Source organism: Podarcis filfolensis (genome assembly GCF_964270895.1).
Source record: "Podarcis filfolensis genome assembly, chromosome: 10".
Classification (NCBI taxonomy): Eukaryota; Metazoa; Chordata; class Lepidosauria; order Squamata; family Lacertidae; genus Podarcis; species Podarcis filfolensis.
Genome location: NC_139612.1, coordinates 1811012 through 1834842, shown reverse-complemented (window position 1 = coordinate 1834842; position 23831 = coordinate 1811012). Strand labels below are relative to the sequence as shown.

General features: G+C 45.1%; 1 protein-coding gene across 2 annotated transcripts; it reads right to left on the bottom strand.

Moving 5' to 3' along the window:
• Nucleotides 1-49: 49 nt before the first annotated feature.
• Nucleotides 50-22256, bottom strand: OPTN (optineurin). 2 transcript variants are annotated; one of them, XM_083575216.1, is made up of 14 exons: nucleotides 21801-22256; nucleotides 20863-21039; nucleotides 14409-14611; nucleotides 13271-13435; nucleotides 12948-13024; nucleotides 12664-12798; nucleotides 11970-12051; nucleotides 11195-11310; nucleotides 10895-11047; nucleotides 8319-8412; nucleotides 7433-7591; nucleotides 6061-6191; nucleotides 5776-5849; nucleotides 50-1262 (listed from the first exon to the last, which is right to left on the bottom strand). In XM_083575216.1, exons 2-14 carry the CDS (start codon nucleotides 21026-21028, stop codon nucleotides 1138-1140), a joined length of 1680 nt encoding a protein of 559 aa, XP_083431342.1. In that variant the 5' UTR covers nucleotides 21029-21039; nucleotides 21801-22256; the 3' UTR covers nucleotides 50-1137. The 2 variants fall into 2 exon arrangements, with proteins under 2 accessions (XP_083431342.1, XP_083431343.1); XM_083575217.1 differs by having other exon boundaries at nucleotides 20863-21030; nucleotides 21801-21884.
• Between the last annotated feature and the right edge of the window lie 1575 nt (nucleotides 22257-23831).

Genomic DNA, 23831 nt, shown 5'->3' with positions numbered 1-23831 from the left:
CAATGTTCCTGCTGGCAAATGTAATGGAAAAACGCCCATACAAACCAGGTTTTGCAACGTAATTTTATTTTTGATGGATTGCTGTTAATTATGAGAACTAATTGAGTATCTCTTCTTCAAGCATAAAATTGCCTCTTTTTCAAAGTTAGGTGAATTTAAAAAAACAAACATTTATTTTTATATTAAACTGGGTTTATCAACATACCAACATGACAATGTTTTTAGGACCAATTAATCTTAGTCTATAGTTTAAAAGAGCAATTTTATCATTAAGGTGCCTTTGGAGGGACTACAGGATTTCCTCTTCAAGTATTCAGTTACTAAAATATACTGTATTATTAAACCCACAATTTAGTTTCCCCCGAATAGAATTAAGTGAAACGGCAAATGAAGTCAGATGCACTTTTGCCTCCTTGATACTTCCTAACACAGTTCTCAATTCCATTCCAAAGCTACACAGGCCATCGCCTTTATCCTCTTGAAAAGTTCTGGGCATGTGCTGCCTAGGGGCCAGACCAAGAACAGCCACATTTGAGCATGTAGCAAGCATGAGTTTTATAAATGGGACCTTCATAGCCTCTGAACTCAAGAACCAAGTTCTCTAGACCCATCTTTCTTCCCAACTGTGAGAAGAAAAACCCATCACTTTCATCCACATTCTGTATGTATATAAGCACAGATATGTATAGGCAGAGAACATGGACTCTCCTGAAGCACCTGAGCTCATGCAGACAGACAAACAGCTGCATAGGCTCAGTTGCACTTACAGATGCCCAGAAGACTGCTAAAATGGGCACACACACATGTTCAGGCACATACATAAATGCACATCCTTTCGATTCTCAAACAATAAAACTACCCAAAGGAGTTTATATTCTACCTCTTATAAATATTTTAGTTCAGATAATCATTACGGTGTTGGCATCCTCAGCTTTAGCCAGCTTAGAAAAAAAGAGGCTAACTGGCTTGTTAAAGGGGGAAACCATTTCCCCACAAGACATAAAATGAAAACCTAAAAATTCCTGTGGAAATAAATAGAAAAAAGACTATTAAATTTCAAAAATCAGGCTCTTTGCTAAGGACATATTCTGTTTAAAAAGTGCATTTCTCATCTTTGAGAATTTTTGAGGCCAGTGCTTAGATGATACAGTCCATGACATGAATCTGAAGTGTGTCCATATCAGGAAGAATCATTCCACACTTTGGACAAGAATGTATTTGGACACTCCTTTGCTGCTGCTGCCAAACCCGATCTTCTGTTCCTGCAGAGACAAATTTCATTTTTGAGAATGAAAGGAAGAGATATAATATTAACAAACATCAAGATGGTCAGGTCCTCTTGTTGAAAAGTCAGTGTTGCTCATCTTTTTGCACTCGTGGGCACATAGGGAATTTTGAGAGACAGCTGTGGGCACCAACCCCTCAGGTAACTTTTCTCCTCTCTCCCGCAAGTCACTTCCACAGAAATAATGAGAGAACACACACACTTTGCTTTTTCCCACTGGGACTCAGTAAAAGTCAGATCCAATAGAATTGAAATGGATCCTCTTGAACTTGCATGATTTTACATCATATCTCCCCCGCCAAAAAAAACTACCACAATAACAGTGACCTATGGCATGAGTCCTCATGATTCCCCGCCCCCCATGACAATAAAGCAACCAACAAATTGCAGAAGACATTTGTAGATAAATAAGTGGGTTCACAGGTGGATTTCAAAGCCAATCCCTATGCCCTTGGAGTTCTGGAGACAGTTCCTAAGAGAAAATGTGGGCCATCTAACAACTGCAGCTCCCTTAACAAACTACAGTTCCCAGGATCCTTGGGGGGGAGGGAGCCCATAACTGCTTAGAGTTGTATGATGCTACTTTAAATGCATAGTGCAGATGGGACTCAAATGCTGTACCATACAAAAGTCCTTGCGTATGTATTTTGAAGCCACACAGCCCAGGAGTAGATTTATCTCTTAAACCGGGCTTCCTCAAACTCGGCCCTCCAGATGTTTTGAGGCTACAATTCCCATCATCCCTGACCACTGGTCCTGCTAGCTAGGGATCATGGGAGTTGTAGGCCAAAAACATCTGGAGGGCCAAGGTTAAGGAAGCCTGTCTTAAACTGTTGTGTGAGAACTGGACTTACGGGAATCTCAACAGTTATGCGACATGAGGAACTATTTTTTGGATGTGTCTAATAATCCACATGGTAGTCCTCTGACCTCCTGCAAGGAGCATAGTCAATGAGCAATTACAGTCTATCCACAGCTGCTGGAATAGATAAGTTTGCAAAAAGTAAGTTCTGATGGCAAAAATCTGAGGGTGGCATTCAATTGAGTTTTACTCAGAGGTTATCCACTGAAGTTAATGAACCTAAATAAATTAACAACAACAACAACAACAACAACAACAACAACAACAATAATAATAATATTTATACCCCACCCATCTGGCTGGGTTTCCCCAGCCACTCTGGGCAGCTTCCAACAGAATATTAAAATACAATAGTCTATTAAACATTAAAAACTTCCCTAAACAAGGCTGCCTTCAGATGTCTTCTAAAAGTCTGGTAGTTTTTCCCCTCTTTGACATCTAGTGGGAGGGCGTTCCACAGGGCGGGAGCCACTATCAAAAAGGCCCTCTGCCTGGTTCCCTGTAACTTGGCTTCTCGCAGTGAGGGAACCGCCAGAAGGCCCTCAGCACTGGACCTCAGTGTCCGGTTAGAACAATGGGGGTGGAGACGCTCCTTCAGGTATACTGGACCGAGGCCGTTTAGGGCTTTAAAGGTCAGCACCAACACTTTGAATTGTGCTCGGAAACGTACTGGGAGCCAATGCAGATCTCTCAGAACCGGTGTTATGTGGTCCCGGCGGCGACTCCCAGTCACCAGTCTAGCTGCTGCATTCTGGATTAATTGCAGTTTCCGGGTCACCTTCAAAGGTAGCCCCACACAGAGCGCATTGCAGTAGTCCAAGCGGGAGATAACCAGAGCATGCACCACTCTGGTGAGACAGTCCGCGGGCAGGTAGGGTCTTAGCCTGAGTACAAGGTGGAGCTGGTAGACAGCTGCCCTGGACACAGAATTAACCTGTGCCTCCATGGACAACTGTGAGTCCAAAATGACTCCCAGGCTGCGCACCTGGTCCTTCAGGGGTATAGTTACCCCATTCAGGACCAGGGAATCCCCCACACCCACCCGCCCCCTGTCCCCCCAAAACAGTACTTCTGTCTTGTCAGGATTCAGCCTCAATCTGTTAGCTGCCATCCATCCTCCAACCGCCTCCAGGCACTCACACAGGACCTTCACCGCCTTCACTGGTTCTGATTTAAAGGAGAGGTAGAGCTGGGTGTCATCTGCATACTGATGAACACCCAGCCCAAACCCCCTGATGATCTCTCCCAGCGGCTGCATGTAGATGTTGAAAAGCATGGGGGAGAGGACAGAACCCTGAGGCACCCCACAAGTGAGAGCCCAGGGGTCTGAACACTCATCCTCCACCACTTTCTGAACACAGCCCAGGAGGAAGGAGCGGAACCACTATATAACAGTGCCCCCAGCTCCCAACCCCTCTAGTCGGTCTAGAAGGATGTTATGATCGATGGTGTCAAAAGCCGTTGAAAGATCCAGCAGAACTAGGAAACAGCTCTCACCTTTGTCCCTAGCCCATGGGAGATCATCGACCAGTGCAACCAAGGCAGTTTCAGTCCCATGATGAGGCCTGAATTCTGACTGGAAGGGATCCAAATGGTCCGCTTCTTCCAGGTGTGCCTGGAGTTGTTCAGCAACCACCTGCTCAATCACCTTGCCCAAGAATGGTGGATTTGAGACTGGGCGATAGTTGGCCATATTGGCCGGGTCTACAGATGTTTTTTTAAGAAGCGGTTTAATGACCGCCTCTTCCAGCGGGTCTGGGAAGGCTCCCTCACAGAGGGACGCATTCACCACCCCGCAGATCCCATTGCCCAGCCCTTCCCAGCTCGCTTTTATCAGCCAGGATGGGCAAGGATCAAGGAGACAGGTGGTCGGTTTCACTTGTCCAAGCAGCCTGTCCACATCCTCGGAGGTAACAGATTGGAATTGATCCCATGTAACAAGACTAGACAGGACTCTAGCACTCTCCCACCCTGGTCCTGCTCCCACGGTGGAGTCTACCTCCTTCTGAATCTGAGCGACTTTATCTGCAAAAAACTTTGCAAAAGCATTGCAGGAGATCTTGGGTCCCTGCCAGGCTCTTGTGACTCAGGTGGTTCCGACAGATTGCAAATCTCCTGCTGCTGTTTTCTGCAGATGCAATAGAGGTGGTGAAGGCGGCCCTCTTTGCCATCGCCATTGCCACTTGGTAGGCTTGACGTTGAGCTGTAGCCTGTGTCCGGTCAGATTCGGAATGAGTTTTCCGCCACCGGCGCTCTAGCCGTCTCAACGATTGTTTCATCGCCCTCAGCTCAAGGTAAAACCACGGGGCTGTCTGGGTTCCATGCAATCGGAGAGTGCGCTTCGGAGCCAGACAGTCAATAGCCCTGGTTAACTCCGCATTCCAGTGGGCCACCAGGGAATCAGCTGAAAGGCCATCAACATGGGAGAAAACATCCCCTACCACTCTCTGGAAACCATTTGGATCCATTAAGTGGTGGGGGCGGACCATCCAAATTGGTCCCACCTCCCTGCAGAGGGGAAGGGTCACGGAGAAGTCCAGTTGCACCAGGAAATGATCTGACCATGGCACTTCTTTAGTTTCACTTTTACTTAGTGTCAGATCTCCAACATCCATAAAGGTGAACACCAGGTCTAAGGCATGTCCGCAGCTATGAGTTGGGCCAGACTTATTCAGGGACAGCCCCATGGAGGTCATGCTTTCCACGAAGTCCCGAGCGGCCCCTTGTAAGGCTGTGTCAGTGTGGATGTTAAAATCCCCTAGGACAACCAAACAAGATGTCTCCAGGAGAACATCCGCCACGACCTGAAGCAGCTCGGGCAGGGAATCCTTGGTGCAGCGGGGAGGCTGGTACACCAAAAGGAATCCTGTATTGCCCCTATTGCCCAACTTACAAAACATGTGCTCAGAGAACTGGGTCTTCCCAATAGGATGCCTGGTGCAAGCTAATGACTTCCTAAAAATCACTGCAACCCCCCCTCCCTGCTCACAAGGCCTGGGTTGCTGTGCGTAAGAGAAACCTGGTGGACAAGCAGCGGCAAGGACAGGCCCATCTGCTTCATCCAACCAAGTCTCTGTTACACATGCCAGGTCAAGTCCTCCATCCATGATCAAGTCATGGATGGCAGTGGTCTTGTGAATCATTGACCTGGCATTGCACAGCAGCACCTTCAGGTCATGTGGGTCTCCCTTGCTGATTCCAGTATCCGTCCGGTCAAGACCAGACTCAGAGGTAGGGATAGTCCTCAAATAACAACTAAACCTGCCTCCTTGGTAATGAAATGGTCTGGTCACAGTCCTTTATTTCAATGGGTCTACTACTTAGAGTAATCCCTGGAAAAGACCCTGATGTTGGGAAAGATTGAGGGCACAAGGGGAAGGGGATGACAGAGGACTGGATGGTTGGACAGTGTTCTTGAAGCTACTAATGTAAGTTTGACCAAACTGTGGGAGGCAGTGGAAGACAGGAGTGCCTGGCGTGCTCTGGTCCATGGGGTCACGAAGAGTCGGACACGACTAAACAACAACAACAACTTGGAGTAAAAGTTATTTTGATGCCACCCTGAGTTGGCTGTGTGAACCAAGAGCTGTGGTGTGGCAAGTTTCTCAGTTTGCCCTTTTAATTTTACCTCCTTGAGAAAAGTGAGACTGGCCTTGATCTGATGGAAGTCTGTGCCGAGTTTGCATTTCTGCCAGCATATTCCTAGAGAGAGAAAAAAAGAGATTGCTAATGCCATACCCTCATTTTCTATGGCTCCCCCCCCAAATCAGCATGGCAGTGAAGAACTGAAAATGGAGAGAAAAGATGCAGCCCAATAAACTTATTTTTTAAAAAATAGTCCCACTGTTCTCTCCTCTCACAAAATATTGAAAACGTTTCAGTAGCTAAACATTTCCTCTGATCCATTTCTCACCTTCCGAGATCTCCATGGTCTTGCTTCTCTGTCAGCAAGTACGCTAGCTGGGCAGCCAGTTGCTCCTTTTCCTCGTGGATCTTCTCCCGTGCTGCTCGTTCAGCGTGGAAGTCAGAACAATAGAGCTCCATCTAATCAGGGAACAAACAGGAATAAAGATCACAACGTGCTTTAAAAAGAGATAAATGAGTCAATCTGAGTTAATATGCTGCCCTAATCCTGTTCCAAATCAAGGGTGGCTGTACTAGCTAAAGGATTCTGCCTCACCGAGCTTCCTCAGCCATCATCCGCCATGAACCACCATTGGCAGCAACAGCTGCAGGTATGTTCTATGCTTATGATAATATTTTATTCTCTTGCTAGTTGTGCTGTTTTAAGTTTGCATTTTATATTCGACTTCCTCTAGTAATGTTTTCTCTTGAAATCTTTTAAGATAATATTTTAGTTTCTTGTTAATTATGTAGCCTTGAATGTATACTTGTCTGTCTTCAGTATTGTTTTATTTGATCCTTTAATCTAGGTTGTAAACTGGTTTGAGATTTTTTTCTTAAAAAATAAAGCAGTATAGAAATGAAAATTAACAACAACAACAACTCATTTCTTTACACAATCAAGACTTCAGAATTTGGATTACAATCATAGCCGAAAGACTGAATAATCTTAGCACTAATCAGTTGGATTTATTAAAAAGCAGAAAATTGCAATCAACATCAAATGCCTAATTAATTGCATAAAAATATTACAGTCAAACCAAGAACAATAAGCAGTTATTTTCCCCAACGTGTAAAAAGCTTTTGACCATGTAAAATGGTATTTCTTATATAATACTCTTGAATCATTGCCTTGATAAGTATAATATAGGATCACAGTTTAAAAACTGGATTACTTTAATGTAGTACAAACCCTCAAACAACAGTCTATGTAAATGGCTCACTCTCCTCCCAATTTAATTTACAAAGTGATATACGCCAAGGGTGTCCATCCTTATGTACTGAATTATTTTGTTAAGTGGCACACATACACACATGCATATGAGTTTATATTAGCATTTATTTATTTAAGCTTGTCTATATATCTAAAGTTTCTAAGATCAATTCTTGTTTGCCTGTTATAATAAATAAAACTTTTTAAAGGGAAAAAAATAAATAATAATAATTTTATTATTTATACCCTGCCCATCTGGCTAGGTTTCCCCAGCCACTCTGGGCAGCTTACAAAATAAACGGATTATCTTCAATGTTAGTCATACTTAAGAGTAGACCCGCTCAAATGAATGGGCTCAAGTATTTTAAGTCAATTGATTTCATTCTCTCTGCTTAAGAGTGGAGCAGGATTTCACCCACCTACCACATGACAGGTGTCCTTACCATACCTGAGCTCGGAGGATAGTCACAGTTTCCAGTTCTTCCTCCTGCCTGGCAATGGTCTGCTTCATTTCATCTATCTGGAACTGTTTGGCAGCTAGGGCTTCCTCTGCCATATCCAGTCTGTGAATGAGTTCCTCAGCTGTGGCCTTATTGAGCCTTTCAGCCTGCAGCAGGTTTAATCAGAACACAGCGCAATCAGAAACATCTTATGGCTTCTGGTGGCCTGGCAGTCTAAACCCGTGAATGAGCTGCATCGCAGTGCAAGCAGCTGCTCCCAATGCAAAAATCAGGAGGGGAAAACACTGTGGTCACAGCTTGGTTATGTGGGGCTCTGCATCCAGTTCTACTACTCCTGTCTGGAAAACAGTGTACTAAAGTGTACTAAATGGAAAAGTATGGCTCCACCACTGTTGCAGGTGAAGGAGACCATGAACTCTCCTTAGGATGTCATCATCCTAAGTGCCGTCATCCCTCCCCATTTTCTGCTCCCATACCAATAAATGCTCTAAAGCATAAATGCACATGTCATAACTTACCTCTCCCACAGTTATCTTTTATCAATTGCACTTCTTCTTTAGTCTTCTTTCTTTTTTCTCTTCTACACTACTTAAATCAGGGAAGTCTTTATTAACGCTGGGCTAAACCTCAGTACTGTCTAATGTTGCTATTTTTAGTCATTTTTGCTGTTGCATTTTATTATTAAGAATACAAATGGAAGAAAGCACTTTGCGCAACACAGCTGAAACCAAGCAGAGCAACTGGGAGATGTGGGCACCTCCTGCGTGTTCTGACCCTATTGAACCCCGAAGGAACTTTCACAAAGGGGGTGGAAATGCTGTTCATTCCACTTCCTTACATAGCACTGGGACTATTCTTTAGAGCAAGGCTTACCTCTTTGTCTTTTAGTTCTTCAACTGTCTGCTTTGCTTTGGTCAGTTCAGGTACAAGCTTGCTATAAGCATCCTGCAATGTGTTAAATTTCTGTCTGTTGGAAGACAAGTAAGACAGATATGAAAATACGCAATTTTAGGAAGAAAGGCTTATTTGATGACTTTCTGCTTTGTGTCCTTCAATGATTTCACAGTTCCTCAATAAAACAGAGATAATTTCTCGGTGTATGATTGAAGAGCCAATAAACACAGTAAAAGAGGTAATGGAAGAAATGGACCAATTTGGAGATGTGGCAGGGTTCAAATTAAACAGAAAAAAAAAATGATTGCGAAAAATATGGATCAAAGTGTAATAGAACTAATACAGCAACAGACACAAATAGAGGTGGTTAAAAAGGTTAAATACCTGGGAATATGGTTAACCTCCAAAAACATGGAATTGTATAGGAACAACTACGAGCCAGTGTGGAAAGAAATAAGAAAGGATCTGGAAGTGTGGGGAAGAATGAGATTGTCATTCTGGGGAAGGATCTCTACAATGAAGATGAGCGTGCTACCGAAATTGCTATTTTTATTTCAGACCATCCCCATAATCAAGGGAAATAAGACTTTTAAAGAATGGCAAAGAGCGATATCAAGATATATTTGGCAGGGCAAAAAACCTAGAATTCAATTTAAACTGTTGACAGATATAAGAGAAAGGGGAGGTTTTGCCCTGCCGGATTTGAAATTATATTACGAGGCAGCATGCCTTTGCTGGGTGAAAGAGTGGATCAAATTAGAAAATAAAGAACTTCTTGATTTAGAGGGGTTCGACAACAGATTCGGATGGCATGCCTATCTATGGTATGAAAAAAGGAAAGTGCACAAGGGTTTTGAGAACCACATCTTCCGAGGTCCCCTAATTCAAATATGGGAGAGGTATAAAAACCTATTAGAACCTAGAATCCCACACTGGTTATCTCCTCTAGAAGTCATGGCGGTAAAGAAACTAAATATGAGAGGCAGATGGGTAACATACAGCCAATTATTACTTATGGAAGGAGGAAAATGGAAAGTAAAACCATATGAACAGGTTAAAGAATATGTATATGACTGGCTACATTACTTCCAAATCAATGAAATGTTTAGAAAAGAGTGTAAAGAATATGGGTATGCGGACAAGGATTCTAAATTTCAGAGGGAAATCATAGATAATGATGGAAAAACCTTATCCAAAATGTATAAGTTGTTACTAGAGTGGAACTTAAAAGATGAAGAGGTAAAGTCGGTAATGACACACTGGGCTAGAGATGTCGGTCACAATATACAATTTGAGGACTGGGAAAAGCTATGGAAAGAGGGGTTAAACTTCACCGCATGTATGCAATTGAAAGAAAACGTCATGAAAATGTTTTTTAGATGGTATATGACACCTACAAAATTAGCAAAAATGTATAAGATAAGCAATAAGTGTTGGAAGTGCAAAGATAGACAGGGCTCTTTCTACCATATGTGGTGGGAATGTAGAAAAGTGAAAGACTTCTGGGAAAAAATATATAACGAACTTAAGAAGATTTTAAAATACACATTTAAAAAGAAACCAGAAGTTTTCTTATTAGGAATATTAGGAAATGAGGTAAAAAGAAAAGATCATAAGCTTTTTCAATATGCGGTGACGGCGGCAAGAGTGTTAATGGCTCAGAAGTGGAAGCAACAGGAATTACCGACTGTAGAAGAATGGAGAACAAAATTGTTAGATTATGCTGAGTTGGATAAATTGACAGGAAAGATCAGATACTTAAGAGACCAAAATTTCATCGAGGACCGGGGGAAATTCGTGGAATATCTGGAATGTATAAGTAATGCTCAGATAACGCTAAGGGGATTTAAAGAAGCACTGTGAAAAATCAAGGGATATTGGCTAAAGGGAACAAATAGAAAGATATAAAGAATGTCAATATAAAACTAAGAAATGCGTAATTTATTTGATAGCTACGAATGATTTACGGAATAACTGAAGGAAGTCTAGAATAAGAGTAAGATGTGAAACAATTGATGTGAATTAATGTATTTATTGTTTTTGATGTAAATTAATAAAAATTATTTCAAAAAAAAAATTTCTCGGTGTATTAAATTTCAACAACAAAATACATGTAGACTGTGTGGCAGCCTTAGGACCCTTTCACATATTGCACTTCAACAAACCAGGGCTTGCCACAGAATGTACACCAGGACAGGGATCTACAGCAAATCCTCTGACAAGTGTATCATTTTATCATATTCACATTTTCTCTACATATATTGGGGGAGAGGGGAGAGACTGAATGTATACTTGTAAAATGCAATGCAAGAAGAGGTCCTATACCTTTTCTTCACACAATGAATAACCAAGGTAGGGCAATTTCAGTTGGAAACCTAACCAGCACCACGGGTTTCCCTAAAGAGAAGGATTTTTTTGTTTTTGTCAGATTCTTCTTTGCCAGCTCAGTTTAGCTGATCAGCAGTGACAATCATGGCGGCGGAAATAGAAGGTGTGCATCGCAGCCACATTTCGAGTCTCACTTTCTCACCACCTGCTCCTGAGCCCATACTCACTGCTCTTCGTTTGCTCTGGCTTCCTCCAGCTTGATTTCTGACTGCATGCTCTCCACTTGAAGCTCCAGCTTCTTAATGGTGTACAGCAGCTGCTGCTTCTCATCCAGGTCTCCAGCACTTTCACCATGTTGCTGTCTCTCAAGAGCCTGGCACCTGGGAAGGAGATCAGGGGGGACTTCACCAAGGAGTGAATGGAGGGAGAGAAATGCTCTGCCAGAAACTGGTTGATCCCTTGAGGGATGCTCTGCCTCAAGAAAATATAAATGCCTGTTCTGATATGTAATTCAACAGCACTCTTACTTCTCTTGCAGCTTCTTCTGGATTATCTCAGCATCTTTTAATTTAGCATGTGTCTCCTGAAGTTCTTTGAACAGGGCAGACACTTGTAGGTTTAGAGTCTCTACTTCATCACCCACCTGCAAGAAACACGCAAATCCACCTAAAAACACAGGTTGAGTCCATACACTTACTGCAGACTGAATTAACAATACAGCCCTGCTATTATGCTTCTAGTTTTTTGCATAATTAGTCAGAAAAGCATGTCACTAGTAGCAGATTTGAGTTTAAATATTCTGAATATAAACATAAGAAAGAGCCTCTTGTCTGCAGCAGAGGCAAGATAGGCACAAGAGCCATTTCTATAATGGGGCAAGCAGCTTCTGCAAAACCAATTTGCATTCCCAACTGCTTCTACCAAGCAAACAATTGTTCCTAGCTTGAGGGAAGATGAATCTCTTTGAGGAAGCCACACCGACTCCCCTGACCTCCCTCATTTGGTGTCTACATGGGTAAGGCCTCAATGAGGCCCTGGAACTCTGCCTGTCAAGTTTCCCAGAGGCAAGTTTACAGCATCACCCAGAATGTGTGAGATATTCTGAGACACAATGGTCCAGATCAGCATTTGCATTAGTGGGCAGCTGCGTGCAAATGAAGGCATGAGAACTTTCAAAAGTTCACTCTGCCCATTGGGTGACGAGCATTCTAGAGCCCATCCGTAGGAAGGACAAGTCTACCCAAAAGCTACCAACAAACAAGCATGTCTGGCATGGTGCATTAATAAATGAGCCACACTTACACTTTCTGCTCTCTCTTTTACTTCCTCCTCCTCATGTTCCATCTGAGTGCCTTTCTCTGCAGTTTTATTTTCTAACAGAAGTCTGTGAAACACAAGAATCCAATCCCAATTTAAACATATTAGTATGTAAGTCATATTGCTATAGACATGATGGGAAAGGTCATGAGAACATGCGACAGTCAATGATATTTTCCAGAAGCCCTTCTCCACTCCTAAAGCAAGTGGGATTCATTGTGGAATCTGTTCACTGTCAACACAAGAATACAAGATTGCTGCATTTGGGGGAATGTGTAGGTAGCACAGGTCAAAACCACTCCAGCTACAGGGCATTCTCTCTTGCAGAGTAGAACAAACAGTTGCCAGTGAACTAAGAGCAATACAGTGGTACCTCTGGATGCGAACGGGATCCGTTCTGGAGCCCTGTTTGCACTCCGTTACTTCCAGGTTGCCGCGGAGCATAACCTGAAAACGCTCAACATGAAGCACATTTAACCTGAGGTATGACTGTAATTGTTTGAGATCATGTCTATACATCAAAACACTGAAAATGGATTGCATTCAACGTTAACAGTGCTTAGACCCATTGAAATTAATGGACATGATCACCTGAGGTCCATTAACTTCAATAGGTCTCCTCTGAGTATGACTAATGTTGGATTCAACCCAATAATTATAAGCTATAGATGGCTGCCACCTTTCCTTCTGCTCCTGGAGCTCCTTTTCCAAGGCTTCTCTCTTCTGGGTCTCGCTCCTGAGGGAATGAAGAAGCTGGCTGACAGTCAACTCTTCGGTTTCCAACTTTTTTTTTGCTTCATCCAGAGATCTGCTCCTGTTTTGACAAAATAGAAGAGAGCAGAGCAGTAGCTGGAGTGTTGCACTTCACTCTTCTTGTTTTAAATCCCTTTCTCTAACAGAAGACTAGGAAGGGTAGCACAAATCAAAATCTACCATTAGGAGCAGCCCAGGAATTCTACTTACACATAGGCAGCTGCATCCCTCGTTGTTTTGCCACGAAGGTCTTGAATTTCTTTCACACCTCCGTTTAATTCTCCTTCCTGTGGAAAATTGGAAGGGGAGAACATGACAACTCTGAATCTGACATGTTGCAGTTATGTGATGCATTGCATTAATCTCCCTCTAACATCATCTAAGAAAATACACACGGAAGACACTAGGTCAATGAAGCCCAGAGATTACCTAACTGCACAACTGGCTCCAGGCCCACCTCATCATGAGAAAGACCAACCGACAGCACCTGCCATGCATTTTTTTCTCTGGGGGAAGGGACAGCTCTCGCTTACGTGCATCCTGATCTCCACAAATGAGTCATCAGTTCCAATGTTGAGTTTAAGCTGCAGCTCTGAAATGATGGCAACCAGATCGGCCTTCTCAGCCTGCAGCTTCACCACTTGCATCCTCAGCTGCTCTAGCTCCTGGGCCATCTCCTTTTTGGAAACTGTGCATTCCTAGGAGAAGCAGTTTAGACGGAGAGGGTTAGAGAAGCCAGGAGATACAGAAGGAGGGTGTGAAGGACGTGCCACATATTAACTAGGTCCTTTTAAAATGTGGTTCTTTTTTGGGGGGGTTGTTATTGGGTTGTTGTTTTTCTTTTGATTATATATATTGTTGTTTTTCTTTTGATTATATATATTGTGGTTTTATATTTTGATTTTGTTCTGTGAGCTGCCCTGAGACCACCGGGTATAGGGCACTATATAAATGCAATAAACAATAATAACAATAATAACTGGACATTGAGTTCATATAAGCCCAAGCTCTCTGCCCCTGCCGCCTTATTTCTTTGTATTAAAATTTCTATTCCAGCCATCTAGTGCCTATGTGTTTATCTTCCCCTTTTATAATATTGCAGATTGTAAATCTTATTGTTTTATTCCTTTGATCTGTTTTAAACTTTTGGCATATACAGTTGTGCCTTGGTTCTCAAATGCCTTGGCGCTCGTACGTTTTGGCTCCTGAACACTGAAAACCCGGAAGTAAGTGTTCCAGTTTACGACTTTTTTTCAGAAGCCGAACATCCGACGCAGCTTCCAGTTGAGCGCAGGAAGCTCCTGCAGTCAATTGGAAGCTGCGCCTTGGCTTCTGAATGTTTCGGAAGTCAAACAGACTTCCAGAACGGATTACGTTCAAGAACCAAGGTACAACTGTGTGTATATATATATGTGTGTGTGCGTGTGTGTGTGTCTACACACACACACACAAAACAAAAGTGCAAGTCATTTGGAAGCATTTTATGTAGTTAGTGACAAATCAATGTAATAAAGAATATGAACTGCACTTACAACTGCAGCCTTGGACAGTTAGCTATTCACAGTGTCTCTGCTGTTGTTGTTTGTCTGGCAATAAAAAAAAGTTTCTCTAGCTGTGCCAGTTTTTATAGCTGTGCCCCATGCATGCACACACGCTCATAGTTTTATTTACCTTTGTGGACCCTTCCTCTCTCTCTTCCAGAGTCTGGAGTTGCTCTTTCAGGGCTTCATTCTCTACACATTTGGTTGCCAAGCACTGCCTGGCTTCCTTGAATTTAGTTTCATAGAACTCCCGCTCTTCTTTCAGCTTCTCTCTCCATGTGGAAAGCTCCTCAAAGCGATCCTTCATAGCTTGATTACGCTGCCTCATGGCTTCTGTTGGGACATGCCAAAATAGTGCATTAGCATGTATCAATATACTCCAGCTACTCTCCCTCCCCAAATCTGAACCTGGATATAGGCAAAATTCACTGAAGAGGGCAGGGCTCGCCCGAGACACTTTGCCACCTGAGGCAAAACACAAACAGGCTCCCCTTCTCCCCACCAGGGAAGCAGGAGAGGGTGAACAAGTGGGGAATGAAGCTCTACGTCGGGATCTGCTGCCCCTGTGGATCCTGCCACCTGATGTGGTTGCCTCACCACACCTAATAATAATAACAATAAATTTTATTTATATCCTGCCCTCCCCAGCCGAAGCCGGGCTCAGGGCGGCTAACAAAAATCAAATAATCAAACAATCAAATAATCCAGCATTCTAAACATTTCATTATAAAAATTAATTAAAATCAAATTAATGGCAACCGTTAAGCAAAATTCTGTGCAGGTTGCCAGAGGAGGGAGTCAGGCTGCGCCCTGACCAAAGGCCTGGTGGAACAACTCTGTCTTGCAGGCCCTGCGGAAAGATGTCAAGTCCCGCAGGGCCCTAGTCTCTTGTGACAGAGCGTTCCACCAGATTGGAGCCGCAGCCGAGAAAGCCCTGGCTCTAGTTGAGGCCAGCCTAATCTCTCTGTGGCTTGGGACCTTCAGGATGTTTTTATTTGCAGATCGTAGGTTCCTCTGTGGGGCATACCAGGAGAGGCGGTCCCGTAGGTACGAGGGTCCTAGGCCGTATAGGGCTTTAAAGGTTAAAACCAGCACCTTAAACCTGATCCTGTACTCCACCGGGAGCCAGTGCAGCTGGTATAGCACCGGATGAATGTGATCTCGCAGCGAAGACCCCGTAAGGAGTCTCGCCGCGGCATTCTGCACCCGCTGGAGTTTCTGGGTCAGTCTCAAGGGCAGCCCCACGTAGAGCGAGTTACAATAATCCAGTCTGGAGGTGACCGTCGCATGGATCACAGTGGCTAGGTCAGGGCGAGAGAGATAAGGGGCCAACTGCTTAGCTTGGCGGAGATGAAAAAATGCCGCCTTTGTTATAGCTGCAATCTGTGCCTCCATAGAGAGGGAGGTCAAAGATTACACCCAAACTCTTAACGGACGGTGCTGGCACTAATTGCACCCCCGTAAGAGATGGGAGTTGCCCCCTCAATCCCATATCGTCCCGTCCCAGCCAGAGGACCTCTGTCTTCGCAGGATTTAACTTCAACCGGCTCCCACGTAACCATCCAGCCACAGCTTCCAAACATCTGGTCAGTGTGTCTGGGGCCAAGTCAGGATGGCCATCCATCAACAGATAAGAGTTGGGTGTCATCGGCATACTGATGGCAACCCAGCCCAAAACTCCGGACCAGCTGGGTGAGGGGGCACATAAAGATGTTAAAAAGCATCGGGGAGAGTATCGCACCCTGAGGCACTCCACACACCAAGGAGTGGCGCGATGACAATTCCCCCCCAAGCGCCACCCTCTGTCCCCGACCAGAGAGAAACGAGCGCAGCCATTGAAGGACTGTGCCCTGGATCCCCACGTCAGCAAGGCGGTGGTCCAGGAGTTCGTGATCGACCATGTCTGACCATTTTTTAAATTTCTTTTTATTGAATTTCACTTAAATAACCAAAAGAAAAAACAAAAAACAAATCAACAATTTCAAAAGAAATATCCATACATAACACAAAAGTAGCATCAGTTTCCATTACAGTTCTTTGTCTTCTTCTTTAAATCTTTATATCTTTAAATCTTTCCACTACACACCTATTGACCTCCTTCCCTCCCGATTTCGGGCTTCTTAATAAAACTTCTTTCTTTTTTCTGCAGCTATTAATTGTTAATGGTTTGCGCATCGTAAGATTTATATCAAACCTGCTGTAGTTTTTAAGTTTCTATAGTTTCCTTCAATGTATACCATAAATTTATTCCAGTCACTAATAAACTTTGTATTTTTTTGGTTTCTAATTTTTTGCGTCATTTTTGCTAGTTCAACATATTCAAATAATTTTGTTTGCCAATCTCTGATAGTTGGGGTGTTTGGGCTTTTCCAATTTTGTGCTATTAATATTCTAGCCGCTACTGTTGCATATTGGAATAGTGTCTTATCTTCTTTTTTAATTTCATCCCCAATTATACCTAATAAGAAGGCTTCTGGTCTTTTAGGGAAGGTGTATTTAAATATTTTTTTTAACTCATTATAAATAAGTTCCCAGAACTTCTTCATTTCTTCACAGGTCCACCACATATGGTAGAAATTGCCTTCTTTGATTTTACACTTCCAGCAAGCCTTATTTCCTGTTTTGTACATTTTCCCTAGTTTTGCCGGTGTGATGTACCACCTATACATCATTTTTTCCAAATTTTCTCTGAGCGTGATGCATGCCGTGAATTTCATTCCACTGCTCCATAATTTCAACCACTTATCATATTCTATATTGTATCCCAAGTCCATTGCCCATTTTGTCATGACCTCCTTTATTTCTTCATCTTTAGTGTCCCATTCTAATAATATGTTATACATTTTAGATAGTAACTTGGTTTTGCCTTCAATTATTTCTATCTGAAATTTAGATTTTTTTCTCATTTATCCCTACTTTTTTGTCTTCCTTCCATACTGCATTTATTTGATGAAATTGCAGCCAGCCTGTTAGTTTATCTTTCAACTCCTCATATGTTCTCAATTTCCAGCCGCTTTCTGATCTTATCAGTAGGTCTTCATAGGTCAGTCTTTCTCCTTCCATGTTTGCTTTTTTGGTTGTTAGTATGTCAATTGGTGATAGCCACCAGGGTGTTTTCCATTCCAAGAGTTTTTAATTTTTCTCCCAAACTTCATATAGTGGCCCTCTGATAATATGGTTTTAAAAACCTTTATGTACCTTTTCTTTATTTAGCCACAAATAGGCATGCCTACCGAATCGGTTGTTGAAGCCTTCTAGGTCTAGCAGGTCAGTGTTTTCCAAATTAATCCAATCCTTGATCCAGCAAAGGCAGGAGGCTTCGAAATATAATTTCAGGTTTGGCACCAAGAATCCCCCTCTTTCTTTCCGATCTGTGAGTAATTTGAAACTAATTCTCGGTCTTTTCCCTTGCCATATAAATTTTGAAAGTTTTTTGCCAATCTTTAAACATTGTGGAACCTCTAATCACTGGAATGTTTTGGAATAGAAATAACATTTTTGGGAGTATGTTCATTTTTATTGCCGCCATCCTTCCCGACCACGAAAGTTTTACTCTGTTCCACGTATCTAGATCTTTTTTTATTTCCTTCCATGTTGTAAAATAATTGTCCTGAATTAAATTTATGTTTTTTGTAGTTAGCCAAGTTCCCAAATATTTTATTTTTTTAACCACCTTGATTCCATTCTGTATCTCTAATTTTTCTCTTTCATCTTTTCCCAAATTTTTGGTCAACATTTTTGTCTTTAATTTATTTAACTTAAAACCGGATAGTTTGCCATACTCTTCTAGTATTTCCAAAGCCTTACTAACACTTTTTTGCGGCTCTTCTAAGGATAACATCAAATCATCTGAGTACGCTTTTAGTTTGTATTCTTTGATCCCTCGAATCTCTGGTGTTACTCTTATTTTGTTCGTGATTACCTCCAATACCATAATGCCTGCGGAGATCATCTGTTAGGGCGACCAGAGCCGTCTCAGTCCCATGACCAGCGCGGAAGCCGGACTGGAATGGATCCAGAGCCAATGTTTCATCCAGAAACCTACCAAGCTGTTCAGCAACCGCTCTCTCAATCACCTTACCCAGGAATGGAAGAATCGAAACCGGGTGGTAATTGGATAGATCTAAGGGATCTAATGATGTTTTCTTTAAGAGCGGACGCACCACTGCCTCCTTCAGTTCCCTTGGGAATATCCCGGTGCCAAGGGACAAATTGATGATATCCCCTAGGGGGGCACGCACCTCGTCTGGACACGCTCTAATCAGCCAAGACGGGCACGGGTCAAGAGGACAGGTGGTAGGCTTTCCAGCTCGGAGGAGTCTGTCCACATCGGCTGGGGATATCCGGTCAAAGTGGTCCAATACTGGACCCGAGGACAGTCGAGGGTCCTCCAGTTCCTTTATTGTATCCAAATTGGCAGGGAGGTCATGGCGGAGCAACAGGACCTTCTCCGCAAAAAAGCTCGCAAATGCCTCACAGCTGTGTGTCAGATTGTTATTTAAATTTGGCTGTCCTTCAAGGGACGTTAAAGACCTAATTATACTAAATAATTGCGCCGGGCGAGAGCTAGCAGATGCAATGGAGGCCGAGAAGTAAGACTTCTTAGCGGCCTTCACTGCCATCTCATAGGTTTTCATAAAAACCCTATAAGATGTTCTTGAGGCTCCGTCATGGGCACCCCGCCATACTCGCTCTAGCTGTCTGAGGTCCCGCTTCATTTTCCGAAGCTCCTCGGTAAACCAGGGAGCCCGGCTTCTGCAGGGTCGCAGAGGGCGCCAGGAGCTGGGTATTCCAGCCCTCAACAAGCTCGGTCAATGAGTCGCCAGGGGGAGCAAGGTCCCGCAAGCTTGACGGAATCTATCAGGGTCCATCAGCCTCTGCGGGCGAGCCCAAATCGGCTCGCCACCTAAGCAGGGTGGGGGTGGAAAGTCAATCCTGGCTTTCAGAGCATAGTGATCAGACCATGGCACCTTCATCGAAGGAGACATGATCACATCTATACCGGCGCCAAAGATCAAATCCAGTGTGTGGCCTGCTTGATGTGTGGGGCCCGAAACAAACTGGGAGAGCCCTAGTGTCGCCATGGAAGACAACAGATCCAGAGCCTGTGAGGAGGGAGTGGCATCAGCGTGGATGTTGAAGTCCCCCAATACCAATAGGTTAGGGAACTCCAAGGCCCAGCCGGCCCCCGCCTCCAGCAGGCCTGACAGGGTGGCTGCTGGTGCGCTAGGAGGCCGGTACACCAGCCAGACAGCCAAGCTCACCTCAGAGCCCCACACTAGGCCAACACATTCAATGCCGGGGATCGATGGCGATGGTAGAGCCTTGAAAGAACAATCTTCCCGGATTAATAATGCCACCCCTCCCCCCGGCCCACAGTCCGTGACTGGTGGACGACGGAGAAACCCGGGGGCGCCATCTCTCGTAGGGTAACAGTTTCCCCTTCGCGCACCCAGGTCTCCGTCACACAAGCCAGGTCGACACCCTGCGAGGTAAAGAAATCTCGCAGGGTGGCGGTTTTGTTGCCTATAGACCTGGCATTGCAGAGCACCAGTGACGGAGGTGAGTAATCCTTGCTCACCCTACCCTCGTCCCTCGGGATGGGGATAAAAACCACTGTTCACGGTGGTACAACAAAGTAAAAAGTAAAAACACCTTTAAAACACTTTAAAATATATAAAAACATTTTTATTTTTTTTTAATGGGTGGGCCGGCCCTGGAAAGTTTCATGGATGAAACTGCACTTGTTGCAGTGCTGCCTGGCCCACTAGGGCGAAAGGGGCACTGCTCTGCCAACCTCAGACTGCCTTTGGCCAGCCCCATCTGCCTGCTTTCTTACTTACAACCTATCCAGGGGCTGGCACTGCCTGTCAGCTCCTACCCTGAGTCTCAGTGATGGCTTTGTAGAACTCAGCAGGTGGGGAGGACAACTGGAATTGGGAAAGAGAGTGCCTCTGAGCACTCACACAGTGCTTTGCTAGTGAGTAACTACAGCTGATGGTCTTAGCATCAAGAACTAAGGGAACATAGACTCATAAACTAAGACCCCTAGATCCTTTTCACATGTACAACTAGCAAGTCAAGTGTCCCCCATCTTCCTGCCTAAGTGTAGAACCTTACACCTGACCCTACTGAAATACATATTGTTAGTTTTGGCCCAGTTCTGCAACCCTGATTCTGTCTTCTGCAGCACTGGCTACCCCTCCCAGTTTGGTGTCATCTGCAAATTTGATGAGCACCCCCTCAATACCATCATCCAAGTCATTTATAAAGATGGGCTGTTTGTGAGGTGGGAAGAAAGCACGTTGTTCAGGCCACCTTAAGTCCCACATATAGTAACATTCATCCCATGCACCTCTCCAGTTATGCCACCATAGAAGCAGGCAGTCTCCACTGACTAGACCCAGATCTGCTTAGCTTCACCGAAGTAGCTGCCTCATGTACCTCCTGCCCCAAGCTGAGCACTCAGCACTCAGTCAGAGGGCAATTGGCTCAAGCAAGCTGAGCATTCAAGGCCAAACAAGTTTACTTCAAGGCCATCTCCGTGAAGCCATGTGGAAGTGCATGCAATGTCAGTTGTTCACCTTTAAGCTCATTGTTCTCGGTAATGAGCTCTTTCATTTGCTGGACCATCTCCTCAACCGTGGATGTGCCAAGTGGGGGAGGCGGCACACTTGGATGCCCATTTTCCACCTCAGTCTTGCTACACCGCCCATTATCAGCAAGACAATTTAATGGCTTCTTGGACATTGCTACAGTTACTTTGCAGAGAAAGAAAAAAAAGATAATTATAACAATACACCTTCCATTGGGCTGTGGTTTATATACACGAGGAGTTATTTGGGCTATGAAATTTTGATGAATGAAAACATTTTACTAATTAGTACACATAGTTCTCATCAGCCCTTCTGTAGACATTGGTCAGAACGATGTTCAGAAGTTTCTGGACAGGTGTGCCAAGGGGAGGGGGCAGAGCAGGATCACACCAACTGCCCATGCCCCACCAAGGCAGGTATTGGATGTTAGTGAGAAAGGGCTGCGTACTGGGTGTTTTTTGACTGCAGCTGGGAGCCCTGATGGGCCCCGGCTTTGCAACTGCAGGGAAGATTTCTCATTAACGTTGTACACCCACCCACTGGAGAGGCACAGCCGGCAATGGAGTGTGCCTCCGGGGGGGACGGCTAGCCACTGTTAGCAGCACCGAAGGGATCTCACTGCCTGGAGGTCCTGGCGACAAGATCGCCCTCCTCTTGGCACCAGCGGGGCTGCAGGAGCGGCCAAGGGCGGCGCGCAAGGCGCCCTCCAACCGCCTCAGGGACCCCGCCGGGCTCTGTCTGGGTTTCCTCTGGGGTTCTCCCGCATCTGCGCCCCCGCCCGACCCCCCATGCCCTCCCGGCCGCGTCACGGCGGGGCTGCGCCTCCTGGCCCGCTCCCCTGGCGCCCCGTCTCCCCGCCCTGGGCCGGGGCTCCGGCTCGCCTCTCCCCGCGCCGCCGCGCAGGCTCTGCCCCGGGCCCCCCTCACCAGGCCGCGGCCCCGCAGCTCCTCTGGCCCGAGTTCCGCAGCTGGCGGCGCTCCTCCTCCTCCTCCTCGGGCGGCGACGCGGAAGAGGCGCCGGGCGGGAGGCCGGCCTTGCCCCTCGGGCCGGTCAGCTGACGGAAGCGGCGGCTCCTCGCTCCGGCGCCTGTCGGGGCCTTTCTCCTCCGCGTCCCGCGCATCGCAGCGCCCGAGGGCGGCTCCGTTTCAAGGCCCCGCGCCGGGGCTCCGGGCCGCGATCTTCCTTCGCCCAGCGCGCCCCCTCGGCGCCCCCTCACCATTCCTAGCTCCACTGAGGGGGAGTCGGGCTGCTTAAAGCCCGTCTCGTTCCCCCAAAGAATCCGGGGAAGTTACGCGAGCCCCGAGCCAAGGAGCTAGGCAAGGCTTTAAAAAAATGTTTAATGCTTTATTATGTCTTTATATATGTTGGCATCCGGCCAGAGTGGCTGGAGCGGCCAAGTCCGAGGGAGGAGGATTCTGGCCTCCTGGGGAGCCGGGCTGCACCGCCCGGACTGTGGCAGCCTGAGGGCCTTGGAAGGAAGGTGGGGTACAAATGCGTATAAGAAACGGGCAAAGGGGCCCTGTAATTTGAGCACTCTGCAAAGCAATAGGCACCTCTTCCCCTTCTGGTACCCTTCAGCCAAGACAGCCTCTGATGATGCCCAGAGCAGGGGGGAGATGAGAAAAAGTTGTTGTTCTTTAGCCCTGTCAGACTCTTCATGACCCCCAACCAAGCCTATTTGGTCTCTCTTGTTAGGGGTCCTGCCTCCCTTCAAGCCTTTGCAATGCAAAACTCTCTGTTTTCCTCTTGAGGTTATGCAGCCATTTCTCTGGTGGCTTCTGCAATTTCAGCAGGCATCGCTCCATTGTCAAGCCTACATTTTAAACAGTAAAAACATGCTGTTAAAAAAGAAATCAGAAACTAATTTTGTGGCAAGTGCTTCATCATGCCACCTGCAGCCCCAGCTGGAAGGCACGACTAGCCTTATACTTGGGCGGACTTAGCTCTGCATCTGTCTTGGCCTCCACCAACCGTGTTTTGGACCACAACGCCCATCCGTCTCGGCCACTAGTCCATAACACTGGAGGGCACCAGGTTGGTGAAGGCAGAGCTGTGTGATTATTAGCTCTGTTCTTCTATTAAAATGGAACAATCTGTTAGGAATTGTATAACATGGAGGATGTTTCCTTGCTGCAAACTGAATGTCATCCGGCTTACACAATCCCTTCCAGCTCTGCAGTGCTATGATTCTTTGTTTGAGACAGGGAGCTGTCACACACTTTTTGGGAGCCTTTACTTAAGGCCATTATTTATCTCAGCTGCAGTCTTCCTCTGCTACTTCTAATTTTTGGTCCAGTGCCATGACCTCTAATTGTCAACATCAGTGCTGCAGTAAATTGCAAATTAGTTTTAACAATTTCTGAGAAATGCATTGCTTTTCTAGCAGCCTATATAAAGAGCAGATAGGGAACTGCAGAGAAACGGGCACAGTTAAATATCTTTGCCTTCTTGCCAAGGTAAGAGTATGCTATGCATTCAGACTGTCTGAGCTTTTCTCCCAAGCAGCAGGGAACTTAAAGCACCACGAAGAGCTGACCCTTCCAAATTTAAGTATAATTTTGAAAGTTGGGTGCTTTTCCCAGCAGTATCACAGAATGAATGTCACTACATCATATGGAGTGGTGGCATAATTAATGCATTTTTAAAAATCATTGTCAACTGCTGTTCAGCTAGTGGAATGAGCTAGGACCTATTCTTTGGTTTTTAAAGGACAAGTCTAAATGTTAGGATTTTTTTTAAAAAAAGATATATCTGTTCATTGACCATGGGGAAGGACCATAGCTCAGAATCCCAAGACTGGCATAAGTACAAAAACACTTTAGGGGGGAGAATCTGGGAGTGGGGACAGGACTCAAAAACAGCCTGGTGATGACTGAACATGCTCAGTGCTAATGGAATGCTGAATGAATGTTGGGGATGGCAATAAGCCACAAGGAAGAGGAAAAAGACTGGAGAAA

Bases quoted from the DNA above. Each gene is read 5' to 3' on its own strand.
- OPTN (XM_083575216.1), bottom strand. From the start codon at position 21,028: ATGTCCAAGAAGCCATTAAATTGTCTTGCTGATAATGGGCGGTGTAGC. The intron at 12,052-12,663 runs GTGGCAGCCATC...TGTGTTTCACAG, and splicing joins CTCCAGGAGCAGAAGGAAAG to ACTTCTGTTAGAAAATAAAA. The intron at 11,311-11,969 runs GTAAGTGTGGCT...TGTTTCTTGCAG, and splicing joins TAAAAGAGAGAGCAGAAAGT to GTGGGTGATGAAGTAGAGAC.